Below are 15974 nucleotides of genomic sequence, written 5' to 3'. Positions count from 1 at the left end.
ACGGCCAATCATCAGCAAAGGTCACCGGAGGTCACAGAGCCTGGGGCAGGAGGAGGAAGCTCGGCAGCACTGACTGGCTTCCTGTTCTGGGCAAAACAATTTATTTTACAATAAAGAGACTCCAAAACACTAAATAGACAAATGAGAGCGAAAACATCAGATGGAACGAAGAAATGACAGCTGCTCGTTTCTCACATCTGCTTCAGATGGAAGATCCGACATGACAGTTGTTGGATTTCATCACAAAAAGCAAACTTGTTCACCCTGATTTGACTCGACTTCTTCAGTCCTCGGGGAGGATCATCGTCAGACTTAATGAAAGCCTCTGAAAGCCGTGATTTTAATGCATATGATCAGGATTTGTGCTGCTGATGCTCTCTTTATCTTCCTCTCAATGACATCGGCGTGTTGCTCAGCATCACTGCCGCTAACAATAGCCTGTCAGCTAGCAGCCGCGCCGCGGAAAACCGGCACTTTTTCAAGAGAACACAATATCGCTTTGGAATTTATATGTTCGGTGACAGCGGAAAAACAGCAACTGACACCGTTTATGTCATTTAAATACTTTTTTGGAAGGAAAACGAGACCTACCCCATTTCATCCCACTATTCCTGGTTTCCGTCTTCTTCTTTGGTTTTACTGAAAAGTGGTTTAGAGCGTCATCAGCGCTCGACTGCCCCCAAGTGGCCACAGATGGAACCGTCGGTGGGTCCGTTCAACACTTTAGTCGTTAAATTTAATAGTTTATCTTTAAAGAGCTTAAGTCAACATAGTGGGTGAAAAGAAATAAAACTTAAAAAGGCTAGTTAATCAGACTTGATGTTTTTCTTCAGCAGCAACTGTTGAAACATTGAACGTGGAGTTTATCAAATAAAAAAAAACACATTTTGATTAAAGTTTATAAATGTCGGATAATTTAATCAGATAGGCTAGGCTAATTTATAAAGCTAGGCTAGATTTGAAATGCAAACTTAAAGCAATAACTTTAAATTCACCACACATGTACAATATTTCCTTATAGCGACAGGGTCGTTCAGAAAAAGGAATGTTAATATCTTTAAAGGGGGACTCCGTAACGATACAAGACATTTAATAAAGATACAGGGGGGAAGAAAGTCTGTTGGTAAATTTTATTTAGTTTATAGTGACATCATCCAGCATAAACTCTCGTCTCTTCCTAAAAATAATAGGATATAAAGTTATTGAAGCCATAAATTGTAAATAAGACCTCTAAACAGAATTCGTGTTTCGCCTCGCTGTTTCCATGGTGATAGACCAGATCAGCTGATCAGAACCATGGACAGAGGCGGAGCGGCGCTCTGCTGCCCCTGGCGGCCGAACACAGGAGCAGCAGGACATGAGTGTGTTTGGTGTGTGTTTATCACCTGTGTGTTCTCTTCCCCGTCAGACTCTGGGCGTCTGTAAAACCCTCGAGGTCGCCGGGCCAGGTGTCAGGTGACAGTGATGGTTTGTAGCTCCGCCCCCTCCGAGCCACCAGTCAGCAAACGTCCCACATTAAGACAAGAAGGAGACGATGGACGAGGACCGAGGCCGCGGGTGTGAGTCCCTCCTGACAGGTTTGGAGCGCTGCTGGAGGTTCTGCATGGATGGTTAAGGGCCCCCCAGGGGCCTCAGCCCTCTCAGTTCGGCGGGGGGGCTTTTAACGGTGTTCCACAGGGAGCTCAGAGAGTCACCAAAGTTCTTGTCAATCCGACACCCCGAGCGGAGCTCTGGGGGGGCCACAACTGACCGCAGCACAGACAGCTGCTCTGGTCCGACCTCTGCTCCCCCCCCAAACTCAGCTGTCAATCACCCCCCCACCCAGTGAAGGAGCCTTTTCATTGTGAAATGGTCACATTTAATGGTTGAAACCTGCCGTTGTATATACATCTATAAAAAAGACCCCAGGTACAGGTTACGACATTCTACTGCTAATACATACATTATTATTATCATTATTATTAAATAATAAACCTTTTGTTTAATGTTAAAGTTACATATCATAGTTTTACAAAATAGGATCAAACAGAAATTAAGTCATAATGAACGTCTGCAAAAAAAACTAAAGTCCTATATGTGTGTTTATTAATTGTCCATAAAGTAAAAGTACAAGAAAAGACATCGATACTCGGAATAACGTAATGTTTAACTGCTGATTTCGGCTATTGAAATGCAAACTGCAAAAAGACAAAAAGGCGTCAGAGAGCAGATAGTTTTACAGCCCAGGTCCAAACGTCTGGCGTTCCGTCTCACATTCGCTCCCGTTTTCTTTGATTCTTTTCCGATCCGGCTTCCTTTCATCCATCGCTGAGCAGAGTAAAGCTACGAGTCTAAATAAGCCAGACGACGGCGTTAGTCCAGGAACACGCCGTCCCTCGGGGAGCTTTGCCACTTTTTTGTCAAATGGTTGGTGTAGGTCAACAGGAGCTGCGCACACACACACACACACACACACACACACACACACACACACACACACACACACACACACCTGTGGGTTTTTAACCCAGGACAAAGGCCGACACAGGCTTGTTTGTTGAAGCGGGTGAAACCGTCGAGTCTTTGGCATGATGATTTAGCTGCATGGGGTTGCTACGGTAACAAAAACACACACATGCTGGGCATGTATGTGTGTGTTTGTGTGGTCAACATAAGGAAAAATCGATCAATAAAAAAGGATGGTTCTTGGTGATTCCAAATCGACAGTAATCTGCAGTTGCTCCTCGCGGCCACCAGGGGGCGACACAACACCGTTTATGGCGATGTCGCGGCTCCTGCTGTTGATGGTGACGATGATGATGATGATGATGAAGATTTCAAAAGTTCCTCTGAAGAATTTCACCTTTAATCTAAAAAAGCTCATTTTTTAATCGTCCAATTTCACTTAAGTCATTGCGGTGTATTTGAACATGTGATGGACAGAAATGGTCGATGCACTGTCTCCTCCCAACATGTGCAAAATAGAAAAAAAGACCAGTCGCCTCCTCCTCCTCCTCATCTCCATCCTCTTCCTCCTCTTCCTCCTCCTCCTCCTCATCTCAATCCTCTTCCTCCTCTAACCCTTCAGGACTAAATCCTGTTAATCTGCAGGAGACAGAAACCAAATAAAACATCTAATCATCTCATAAAGGTCTTCTGCTGCTTTTTACCTCACGAAGAAATAAAATAAATACAAAAAAATAAAAATACATCCAACTACTGAAAAGTTTCTGGTTGTTTTAAGAGAGAAGAAGCAGTTCGACGCAAAAGTTCTGCTGTACAAAGAAGGTCAGACTGAAAAAGCAGATAATTGTGTGTGTGTGTGTGTGTGTGTGTGTGTGTGTGTGTGTGAGCGTGCTCACCACATGAACAGCGGCAGCATTCCTAACAGCAGGGGGGAGAAGAACGTGAGGACTCTGGCAGCTCTGCCCACTGGGGGGTCGGCCTTCTGTGGGGCGTTGGAGGAGGGGATGGGGGACGTCTTCGTCTCTGCAGAACAAACAAACATATTTTCAGCTAAAAAAGCTCTGAAGTTTCATCCGGAAAGTTCTGCAGAATCGATTCTAATCGGAGAAGAATTGATGCGCAACAGATGGAAACCGGGTTCAGACCAGTCGGTCTGGCCACGCAACCATTGGATCAGAACCAACTGGTTTTTGTATTGATCCTCTGATCGTCTCTGAGGAATCGTGTGAAACAGAAGCAACTGGGGAGCTGCGGGAGCGACCTGCAGTACCGACGGCGGCCAGCAGGCGTCAGTCTTTGACCGTCTGCGCCCAGGAAGGAAGAAACTTAAAGATTCTTTCAGCTGAGTTTTATCAATATCAAATATCGATCGGCTGAAATCGCACCGGAGCTGCAGAACATGTTTGGAACGTTCGTCACGTCCTCCAATAGCGCTGAGGCAGAAACTCACCGGTGGAGAAGTCCACCTCCGTGGTGGAGGTGATGGGCAGCGGGTCTTCGATCCAGGGCGTGGCGTGGACCGCCACGCTCCAGTCGCTCCAGGTTCCGATCTCCGTGTCCTTCGCAGCCACCTGTCAAGAAAGCGACTCTAGTCATGAGGCGAGAGGATGTCATGTGACCTCCGGCCGAGGGCGGCGCCGTTACCTGGATGATGTACTCCTTCCCAGCGTAGGCGTCGGTGATGGTGTGGGAGGTGCTGTCAGACAGCTCCACCTGCAGGCAGCAGAGAGAACAACAGGCTCGTGACTGCTGGGCGAGTCTACGCCCAAACATAAATCATTCCGTCACCATGGCAACGGGCGTGAAGGTTTAATGTTGATCATCCTGCTGGAACAGACACTCCTGTTCTGACATCACACCTCTGCTTCAATGAGGTCAGGAGGTCTGTCGATTTATCCTTTTTATACTTTATACGCACACACACACACACACACACACACACACACACACACACACACACACACACACTGAACTGCTGAAAGACACAAATTTCCTCACATAACATGATGCACAGCTACAGTTTCAACAGAGAAGCTGAGGAGAAAACGAGAGTTACAGGTTGGAATTTATGGCGTGTGTGTGTGTGTGTGTGTGTGTGTGTGTGTGTGTGTGTGTGTGTGTGTGTGTGTGGTGTGTGTGTGTGTGTGTGTGCGCCCTTTCTCCTCCTGAAGTTAGATTAAATGATTCAGATGCCTGTTGGCCTTTTGCAGGCCTCTACTCACGTACTCCCTCTCAGAATCTATAGCTGGGGGTGATGTTCTATTATTGGCTGGTTATTTACTGTGTGAATCTTTACGGAACATTAAATGTTATTTTTTATGTCTGATAAATGTTCATATCTTCTTTCTTTACATCATCTCGTCAGCTTCTCACTGGGTTCTAACGTTAGCGTAGCCGCCAGAACGGCCACCCAAACACACACACGTGTTGCTGTGGAGGTGTGTGTGTTCTTGGTCCACCTGTGCCAGGGGGTCGTTGATATTAGACGCTAGAACAGGCATGGGCAAACTAAGGCCCGGGGGCCACACGCGGCCCGTTAAACGTTTTAATCCGGCCCGCCAAACTTGAAAAATTAAATGAATAAACCTTGTTAATGTTAAATTTTCACTGCAATTCTGGTGTTTTCCCACTAGAAAAAAGACAGTCAGGAGGAGAGTGATGGTGATATCCTGAAGGATAACAGAACTTTCAGTGCTTTAAAATAGAAATGGTTATTAATTTGTTTTAAAAAGGCACATTTTATTCATTTGATTTTAAGTGTTTTAAGACTCATTCCAAAGTCAGATATTTTGTTGTAATGCTTCTCTTCATTTTCATTTGAAATTAAAGCACATGTTTTCTCCATATCCCAAGATGTGTATTTTTTCTCCAATGAGGTGAGGTTACCAAAGCACTCCATCCATCCATCTGCTCCTGGTCCGGCCCCTTTGTCAAATGTTAGAACCCATTGTGGCCCACGAATCAAAATGTTTGCCCACCCCTGCACTAGAATAAACTGGTCGTCCTCAGCAGAGCAGAACCACCACTCACTGACCCGCTGACCGAGCATGTTTAGGTGTGAGGAGGACCTGCTCCTCCTCACCACTAGGGGGCGGTAGGCAGGTCCTCACGGCCTCAGGTGAAGATCACCTGACTCCAGGTGATCTTCACGCCTTTACGTGCACCTCAGCCGCCCAGTTACGGTCGTGTTGGAGCCATAACTGACGCTCCGGTCGGGTCGGTGCCTCCAGGTGATGCTCCAGGTGGTCCTCCAGGTGGACCTCCAGGTGGTCCTCCATGTGGACCTCCAGGTGGTCCTCCAGGTGGTCCTCCAGGTGGACCTCCAGGTGATGCTCCAGGTGGTCCTCCAGGTGGTCCTCCAGGTGATCCTCCAGGTGGTCCTCCAGGTGGTCCTCCAGGTGATCCTCCAGGTGGTCCTCCAGGTGGACCTCCAGGTGGTCCTCCAGGTGATCCTCCGGGTGATGCTCCAGGTGGTCCTCCAGGTGGTCCTCCAGGTGGTCCTCCAGGTGATCCTCCAGGTGATCCTCCAGGTGATCCTCCAGGTGGTCCTCCAGGTGATCGGGTTCCTGAGCTCTCCTCTGGACCTCCCTGGACCAGCTCCTGGGTTTTTAAAAACGGGGATTCGAGTTTTCTGGAGCTTCAGCAGCAGTTTGCCACCTGCAGTGATGCAACATCTGGATGCTCAACACGAAACAAGGAGAAGGAGAACATCTGAGGAACATTCCGGTGGTCGGGTTGAGGAGGAGGGGCACAGCCGAGAGGCTCAAACACACGTGCACACGTGCACGCGCACAGACAATGTGAGGCGGCGTGAGGAGACGTGAACATTCCTCAGGGATTGCGTCAGGACGGGAAGAGCGGAGCCGCTCCTCTTCACACCTCCTCGCTCCAGCCGCTGCTCCCGGTTCCGTCCTTAAAAATTCCTGCTCGGATCAATAAAGTTTCATTTCAGCTGATCAAATATACATTTAGGCTGGAAATGAAAGAGGGGGAGAACATTTAACGGGGTGGGGGGACGGTCGCCTGATGATGGGATGGAACCAGAGGAGGAGAGACTGGAGACGGCGCCGGGCTCCGATCCGATCCACCAGCGTGTCCGTCGTCCTGGAAAGGAAACCCAATTATGTGGCACTTCCTCTGGCCCGACGGCGTTCCGGGTGTGTGTTCGCAGAACAGAGGGAGAGCGCAGTGAAAGGAGGGAGCTGTCAATCAACCTAATGAGACCAACCCTCTCCGTGCACGTGCACATGCACACATGTGCTGAAGCCAAGCGTAGGCTGATCCCTGGCTCAGAAGGTCCAGGCAGCAATTAGAGTAACAGGAAGCTGAGCCCACCTGAGGCTCTAGTACCAACTCCAGAACCAGCCCCAGATCCAGCTCCAGATCCAGCTCCAGAACCAGCTCCAGTACCAACTCCAGAACCAGCCCCAGATCCAGCTCCAGAACCAACTAGAGAACTTGGTCCATTTCCATAATAAAACCCCACCATTGCAGCGATACGTTGGGGGGTGTCGGGTTTCTTTGAGATCAGGACGATGAAGAGCAAAACGTTGGTTAAATATTAAAAAGTATTTATCTGTTGTGTTATTGACCGTTATTGTCAACGACTTTGATCAGGATGATCTAAACGGGTTCCATCAGGAATCCTGACATCTTATAATAATGAATATCCAATATTGAATCAATTCAATCATATTTCAATCATCTCTCCAGCCTCTCTGAGATATGGGGACTGGCCCCGCCCTCTCAGCACTCGCCCCGCCCCTACCGCCCATGCCCCGCCCCCTCCGCCCCCCCTCTGGTTGGAGATCAGAAGGAATCACGTGATTCTGGCTTGATTTCAGATTCATTTACCTTTCTGTTAAAATCAGATGATGTCAGATGTGTGTGTGTGCAGATGTGTGTGTGTGTGTTTAGATGTGTGTCTCTATGTGTGTGTGTGTGTAGATGTGTGTGTGTGTAGATGTGTGTGTCTGTGTGTGTGTGTAGATGTGTGTGTCTCTGTGTGTTTGTGTGTGTAGATGTGTGTGTGTAGATGTGTGTGTCTCTATGTGTGTGTGTAGATGTGTGTGTCTGTGTGTCTATGTAGATGTGTGTGTCTGTATGTGTGTGTCTCTATATGTGTGTGTGTGTGTGTGTGTGTGGGAGAGGGAGCTTGATTAATGATCTGTCTCTTCTTGTGTCCTTTAGATGAGATGTTTTCTCACAAACAAGGTCTAAACATTCATCATCTCCGGCTGGATGGGTGGAGGATGGATGGAAGGTTGGATGACAGAAGGTTGGAGGGATGGAAAATGTGTGGATGGAGGGATGAACGGAGGAGGCGATATGATGAGACGCCAGTAAAATGTTTAACTTTCATGGTGTTCAGGTTGCCATGACAGCAGCGGGAGAGGTAGAAGGATGGAGCAGCTCAGTGTGGTGGAGGACACAAGGGAAGAACGTGTCGCACACCTCCATTATTCATCCTTTCATCACATCCCAGCTCTGTGGACAACCAACCAGACGCCGCACCGCCCCCTGCTGGCGGGCGGGCGTCACAACACACTGCGCAGCCGCGCCACCGGGGGCGCTGTTGCTCCGCCCACCTGCTTTCCTTTGAGTGGGCTCTTTGGGGACGAGAACTTCCTGGTTTGGATCAGCGGTTTGTTGTGGAAACATGAAGGATCTTCAGAGTTTATGGATGAGAATCATCTCTTTGAAGCATTCCTGTCCTCCTGGCTGGTTTAACGTACGGACATAAACGTCCTGACAGCTGCGTGGGAGCAGAATAACGCAGGAGATCAACGGCGGCTTTGATCCAGAGACAGAGGGAGCTGCTGCTCCACGATGCTGCCATCTTCTAGACGGGTCTGATCTTCTGCGTGTTGATCCTCAACCACAGACGCTAACATCTGGAAGCATTTCCACCTCTGGGATCGGTGTCTTCATGTCCGTGCACGAGCGCTCAGCCTCTCCACGGAGCTGCTGAGGCCAGCTCCCATGATCAGGAGAGCATTGAGCAACCAGCCGTTGGTCTTATCAGAGTCACTGGAGCGCAGCGTTAATTGCAGTGAGAGCTTAACGAGGGAGCTGGTGGGTGGGAGGGAGAGCATGAAGGTCCTGGGAAAGAGGAGGAACTGATGGAGAACAAAGATCTCTGCAGGCACGTGATGGAGCTGAATGTTCCAACCTCTGATCATCAGCTGCTGAGCAGCACTGCTCTGGTCCTGGATGGTTGTGATGCTCCCGCAAGGCTGAAGGTCTGAGGACACCAAGAACAAGCCAGGCTCCAGGCTCCAGGCTCCAGGCTCCAGGCTCCAGGCTTCAGGCTTCAGGCTCCAGGCTTCAGGATCCAGGCTCCAGGCTTCAGGATCCAGGCTCCAGGCTTCAGGATCCAGGCTCCAGGCTTCAGGCTCCAGGCTCCAGGCTTCAGGATCCAGGATTCAGGCTTCAGGCTCCAGGCTCCAGGATCCAGGCTTCAGGATCCAGGATCCAGGATCCAGGCTCCAGGCTCCAGGCTTCAGGATCCAGGCTCCAGGCTCCAGGCTCCAGGCTTCAGGATCCAGGCTCCAGGCTCCAGGCTCCAGGCTCCAGGCTTCAGGCTCCAGGCTTCAGGCTCCAGGCTCCAGGCTCCAGGCTCCAGGATCCAGGCTCCAGGCTCCAGGCTCCAGGCTCCAGGCTCCAGGCTTCAGGCTTCAGGCTCCAGGATCCAGGCTCCAGGCTCCAGGCTCCAGGCTCCAGGCTCCAGGCTCCAGGCTCCAGGCTCCAGGCTTCAGGCTTCAGGCTTCAGGCTTCAGGCTTCAGGCTTCAGGATCCAGGCTCCAGGCTCCAGGCTCCAGGCTTCAGGCTTCAGGCTCCAGGCTCCAGGATCCAGGCTTCAGGCTCCATGATCCTTCAAAGGTTCCTTATTTGGATCCTTTAATTGGTGAGACCAGCTGGACCAGGACCAGAGCAGATCTTTCACCAGGTCCAGACACACTTCAGCCTTGAAGAAGAATCCAGGGTTCCTGATCACAAAAGCGCTGTGACAGGAGGAACGCTGCTTCCAGGAATCCCTCGCCGGACACATATGCTTCTACTAGAGAAGGTCCCACAGGAGCAGAACGTGCACGGAACAGTCGGATACAGTAACATAGAGACTGACGACACGGAGCAATTATTCCTGCCTGAGCACCAGCTCCAGCTTGGACCGTTTCAACTCATAACTGTTCTCAGACGCCTCCTCCCAGAACCTTTCTGAGGTGGAACTCAGAGGCGACCCGGGAACTTCACGACTATTTGTCAAAGATTTGAGGCCCGTTTTCAGCAAATGGCAGAACAATAAAAACCCAGAACGTCGACCTGCTGTCAGTAAATCTCCAATTTCCTCCTCGTGCTCGGAATAAATGTTGTTCCACCAAATCTGAGCTGCCAGATGTTATAAAGCTGTTAGCAGTTAGAAGCTGGCTGTGATACACCTGAGCTCATGGCAGGCGCATATTCCACACACACACACACACACACACACACACACACACACACACACACACACACGGTACTCACATGCTGCCACTGTTCCCGGATGAGGGGCCGATAACGAAGGAAGTATTTGAGGGGGAAGTTGTCGATGTCGGGCCAGGTGGAGGGACTCTGCCAGGACACCTCCAGCCTGCGGGCGTTGAAGCGGATGGGGGTGGCGGTCACACGCTCCGGGGGGTCGGGTTTAACTGCAGGCGGACGGACAGACACATGTAGGGATCAGCTATAGGTGGGGATCATATGGATGCTGTCATCACGAGTAAACACGAGTAAACACGAGTAACAGTGCGTTAGCATGGGGGCTAACATTAGCCACCTTCTCCACAGACCTGCCTCATACATGAACACCAGTCCTTCCTACAGCAGAGGTGACGCACACCTGACAACGCAGCGACATCCAGCCCGTCTGAGGTGTCGCTGCGTCCATTCAGGAGTCACAGCGGGTGTTCAGGTGAATCACATTCCAGCTTCACTCCTCTGACACCACATCGTCTGATCACCCTGACACTAGAGGAGCCTCTCCCTGTTATTGGGAGAGTCAGGAGCTTCCTCCAGGGTTCTCTTTGTAACTGAAGCCTCACACACACACACACACACACACACACACATACACACACACACACACACAGTCCTCCTCTAATTTCAGCCCAGCTTTGGTCGGATGAACCGGGACAGTTGAGTATTTTCTGACTCCCACTCAGAATTCCGAAGTGCACCAGGGAGCATGAAATTGTTTTATTTATTTACGATGTGCCTCGTTGTGCCCGATAATGAATGGGACTTACAACTTAGGGTGGCGTGAGAGAGACTTCTAACAAAGGGAGGATTGGTGAGAGAGGATGGAAGGAACAGGGGCGACAAACTCAGGCTGAAAAAGTGGGAACAAATCTAAAAGTTTCCATTCACCCTTCAATCATGTGACACACTGGAGCCACACGCGCTAATATCCGATATGCTAAAGCACATGGCAAAAGATTAAAGGGCGTCGGTGAAAGGGTGAAGAAGACGGGGTTAAAAAATGGAGGGATGAAGTCAGAAGAACGGCCCGCAGTGATGAAAGAGGAGGGGAAGAAAGGAACAGTGGGGTATTCTGCTATCGCCAATAGTTTGAAGGATATTTCCTGAGCCAAGGCGCTAATCCGGCTAGCATTAGCATTTTCATGAGTCCTGTGTCCGGGGCTTGGCAGAGCAAGTCACTGGCTCGTTTTCTTACTCGTGCACACAATCACACGTGCACGCACACATCACACGCAGCCTGTGGGAGGCCGTGAGCAACAAACAGAGCTGCTGGCAGCACTTTCCTTATCTGCCAAAGTGCTCCTCATTCCTCCTGAAATGAATTTCTTCTCTCGAATGCCTTTCCCTCTGAGTGGCTTTATGAAAATTCTCTCGCTGTTATTATGTGGCTGTGCGGAGACAGGAAGTGGAGAACGGCCCAGCGGCTTTCCCTCAAAGGTATTTTTTAAAAACCAAAATAAGCAGTGGAGCAACTTTCCCTCTGCACTCAAACATCTAAACATCTGGAGGAGCGAGCAGATCGCCTCCCGTCCCGTCCGGAGGTCTTCGTCCACGACACGTCGCCACCGCTGACGTGGTTGAAGAATCTAAAGGGTTAAAGGTCTCACCTATGGTGGACTCCTCAAAGGAGACGGTGGTGGAGGCTCTGCCCAGGGCGTTGACCGCGGTCACGTTGACCTTGTAGGGGGTGGTGGAGAAGACCTCGGGGAAACGGACGTGACAGCGGTTCTTGTGGTCTGGATCCTTCTGCACCTCCAGCGAGCGCTGGTTGTGTCTGTGGACGTGTCCACAGGATGGACGTCACCATCGCGCACAGCTCCAGCCCCAAATCCACACGTCTATTTATGTCGCGGTGCGGAGATGGAAAACATCCACATTCCCAGATCCCAAATCACACATGTCAAGGACGGAGGTTTGAGGTTGGAACCCGGAAAAGCTGAAACATCGGCAGTCGGTTCCTGAACTCAACCCCCCGACCTGGACCAGACGTTAGGTCATCCTGCTGAAGAGGACAGATGTCCTCCAGCTGATGAGGACAGATGTCCTCCAGCTGATGAGGACATCTGTCCTCCTGCTGATGAGGACATCTGTCCTCCTGCTGATGAGGAGAGATGTCCTCCAGCTGATGAGGACATCTGTCCTCCAGCTGATGAGGACATCTGTCCTCCAGCTGAGGAGGACATCTGTCCTCCAGCTGATGAGGAGAGATGTCCTCCAGCTGATGAGGACATCTGTCCTCCAGCTGATGAGGAGAGATGTCCTCCAGCTGAGGAGGACAGATGCTGCGCTCAGATCTATTCCTACGTGCACGCCGGGTCCTAAACTGGACTCAGAGTGGAGGAACTCACTGGACGTCCACTTCGAAGCTGGTGGGGACGTAGGTGGGGTGCTGCTGGTGCCAGCTGCAGTAGAAGCCTTTGGGGTAGGCGTTGGAGCGACAGGTGACCATCGGCTCTCGAGGAGGAGCTGCAGACAGAGGAACACAAAGCGACGGCCATTAGAGGACACTCACTTTATTAAAGCAGATGTTTCCAGTGAGGATGGAAGGAGCTCCAGGAGCGGCCTGATCTTCTGCCCCCAGCAGATTTAACCTCCTCAGCTCAGGGTTTCAGCAGCTTCTAGCTGATCTGTTCACTCTGCGTTCTGCCTGAAAGCTCGTTTCCCTCGCCTGAACCTCTTTTTCATGAACAGGAAGTGTGACATCAGAACAAAAAACACATTAGCTGATGTCGTGCTAATGTTGTGCTAATGTTGTGCTAATGTCGTGCTAATTAGATACGTGGGTGGTTTTAGTGCACTGAAATTTCACCTTTTTAGAACTCAAACACTGATAGGCTCTGATGGCTCATTTCACTCGAGTGTGTGCTCAAGTGGTTGCCATGGCAACCAATTAACTTATCAATCGTGTCAACATCAATGAGCCCAACGCAATGTCCGATCACAAGTAATTAATCACACAGTCTAATTAGGGCCATATCAATCAATGGGCCCCTCATTGGATGGCTTCAGTTACACACACACACACACACACACACACACACACACACACACACACACACACACACACACACACACACACACAGAGGTTACCGAGTAACAGGCCAATATTTGCTGCATTTTGTCCTTGTTCACGCTGCCAATGACAGAAACTAAAAGAGACAGAAACAGAATCAACACGTCCGACGCTTGAAGAGCCGCTGCAGCAACATCAAAGACCTGCAGGGCATCAAATCAAAGTGAAGAACAAAGCAGCATCATTTCAATTTAAATGGCGGCGCTGATGAGCGGCTGCATCACCTGATCACGCGCATGTTTAATAAATCTTGCTGTGATTAAACATGCACGTCTGGTGTGCACGGATGACCGCGGCGGCTACTTTTGAATGCTAATGGTGGCGGCCTCGGTTCACCGCAGGTCACAGCTCATTAATCACAAACACAAAAGCAAAGCCACAAACGCGGCGTTGATCATTACTGATCATCGGATCGATCATTAACAGGCCTCCCCTGGCAGAGGGTTCAGCTGGTCACGTGACAGCGGCACCACCTTTAATATAAACCAGATAAGAACGAGTAAATTGAGTTTTGATTGACACGAATGATGGATTTATCTGAACGTTTCATTTTAATGTTTAAGCTCCAAAAATATCTGGCAAAAATCAGGAGAAATAATGAAAAATATCAACGCAGAAGAAATGAGGGACTCCTCAATGTGCTGCTCTTTATCTACCCATCCTCCACGCACACACACACACACACACACACACACACACAACACACACACACACACGGGACAATTCCCTGGAATTCCAGGAATGTCTGCAGGACAATTGGAAACAGCCGTTCCTGAGAGGTGAGTGAAGGAAAGGAGGACGATGAGAAGCAGACAGAGTGATGAAGGAGGTGGGAGGAACGTGGGGAAGAGTCTCGTTCCAGCTCCGGGGGTGCCGCCGTTGTTTCGGAGCGGCGAGGCAGCAGCCGAGGTCGGCACTGACTGGAGCGGGGATGAGGTGATGGCAGCTTTGTGTCGGAGTGTGTGTGTCAGCTCAGGGAAGCACACACTCTCCTCCTGACTCTGGTTGATTGACTCCAGAGTGAGAACCTGCTCTGTTTTCCGTCTGTGGGGGCTGGACATCCCCTCCACATGTCAGATGTTCCAGCTGTGGCCCTCAGATACGTGGGGAAGGATTGCTGACTGCACCTCCCATTAGCCGGGTCCTGCTCAGGGTTTCCTCCTGTTACAGCAGACCCGCTCACACGTCCTGGTCCCTGATTCTGGTTTAGATGTTGACGCCCGGGCCAAAGCGGTGCCGGGACAGCTGCAGAAGAACCCAAACAGAACTGAGCTTCCTGCTGCGGCTTTGATGTCCGGTCAAATCGCTGCAAAAAAAAGCAGGTTTAAGAATCCGGAACGTTTGTCTGTGTGCTTGAAGGATCAAATGGTGCTTCAGTGCCTCAGAGGAGGTCCTGGAGCGGCTCTGAGATTAAGCCCGGCGCCCCGTCCCACCACAGGCCAGACGCCACTGCTTTCCACGGTTAGGTGGAGGATGGAGCCGCCATCTTCTCCTCCTCCACTGACACGTGTGAGAGCCAACAGGAACACGACTCCAGCAAAGTGCCGATGGAAAATTAAAATGGAGGCGAAGGAGGGGAAGGAAGCCGGAACGTTCCGTCCCAGAACGTCCAGGCGGAGACGTCAGCTTCCAAAGGCCCCAATTTAAATCTGGGCCGTCACTGATGCTTGGGGCCTCACACAGACGTCCGGCTCCGTGTCAGGGTGGCAATAACGGCCCGGGGCTCCGTCGCCATGACGATCGGCTCTTAACTGCACGTCCGTGCCGGCTGCATGAGTGACAGGCTGAGATTGACCAATCAGAGGTGTCAGTGATGCCGTCGTCCTCAGGCAGGCAGGAACCTAATCAGCCCAGGACACACACACACACACACACACACAAACACACGCACACACACACACACCTGTTCGGAGGGGTGTTGCTGCTGAGGAACAGGCATTAGTTCCCTCTGAAGACAGCCGCGTCTCTTCTGCCCGACAGGTAATCGCTGGCCTTCAGGTACGCAGCCTCGGATGCTCTTTGCTAACGTGCGCCCGCCGCCACCGACACAAAGCCTATTGATTACGCCGCGCTGCTCTTTGATAACTGCACCACACAGGTGATTTATTGCTTTCTCGACCAGAAGAAAACGTCGTTTGGAAAAATTAAGGATGCCCCCTCCAGCTGGGATTCCATTACTGGAGGCCTAATCGTAAAATCTGATCCCCTGATCCTGCAGGGATGAAGGAGAGCAGATAACAGAGGAGTGGAGCTGCAGCATCCTGCAGGAACCAGGTGTCCTCTGATCACACTGTCTGGACTCAGCGGCGGGGACACGAGCCGGCGCCACGTTTTCCACTTTTCACTTTCCTTCCTCCCGACTTCAGCTGATGAGAAAAACTGAAGTCCAAGAAAAGGGGAGCTCCAATTTGAACGTTTCCCATCTGATTCTCCCGGGATGTGATGCCAACTTTAAGGAATTCTTGTCTTCACGTGATCAACTGCTTCCATGAACTGGTTTATCTGGAGCCTCCGGTAACCAGGCAACATGGATGGAAGCACTCACACATGCCGGAAGGTTCCGTCACGGTTCCGTGTCAACATCATCAGATCTAAATTCCTAATTTACACATTCAAGCTTTTTCCAGAAGTCAAAAACTTTTCCCAGTTTTTCATTTTAATAAACACTTTAGAGCAACTTTAGTTCAGATGACATCTGTCTGTCAGCAAGGAAAAGATCCCTGGAGGTAACAACATGTAATCCACCAGGAAGGGGAACGGCGAGCACCCAGGGGGGACCGGGGGGTCCGGGGGTGGGGGGGGGTTAAAAAAGAGCTAAAAAAGAAGAGTGGGTGAAGGAGAGAGGGAGAAAGAAAAGAGGATAAATGAGCCATTGTTCCTTCCTCTAGCTGTCAGTTCTCAGTAATGCTAATCATCGAGCTAATCTGACAGGATGGCA

At 50.5% G+C, this 15974-nt stretch overlaps 1 protein-coding gene across 1 annotated transcript; it reads right to left on the bottom strand.

Annotated features, from left to right (window-relative positions):
• Positions 1-1835: 1835 nt before the first annotated feature.
• cntfr (ciliary neurotrophic factor receptor) lies at positions 1836-12622 on the bottom strand. Its single transcript, XM_057024065.1, has 7 exons — positions 12312-12622; positions 11571-11737; positions 9970-10133; positions 4090-4158; positions 3896-4016; positions 3342-3468; positions 1836-3084 (listed from the first exon to the last, which is right to left on the bottom strand). Coding segments are annotated over exons 1-7 (750 nt in total). The 5' UTR covers positions 12413-12622; the 3' UTR covers positions 1836-3083.
• Positions 12623-15974: the final 3352 nt, after the last annotated feature.

The sequence above is a fragment of the Takifugu flavidus genome, unplaced genomic scaffold (assembly GCF_003711565.1).
Source record: "Takifugu flavidus isolate HTHZ2018 unplaced genomic scaffold, ASM371156v2 ctg355, whole genome shotgun sequence".
In the NCBI taxonomy this organism is placed as follows: domain Eukaryota; kingdom Metazoa; phylum Chordata; class Actinopteri; order Tetraodontiformes; family Tetraodontidae; genus Takifugu; species Takifugu flavidus.
This window is presented reverse-complemented; position numbering and strand designations above follow the sequence as displayed.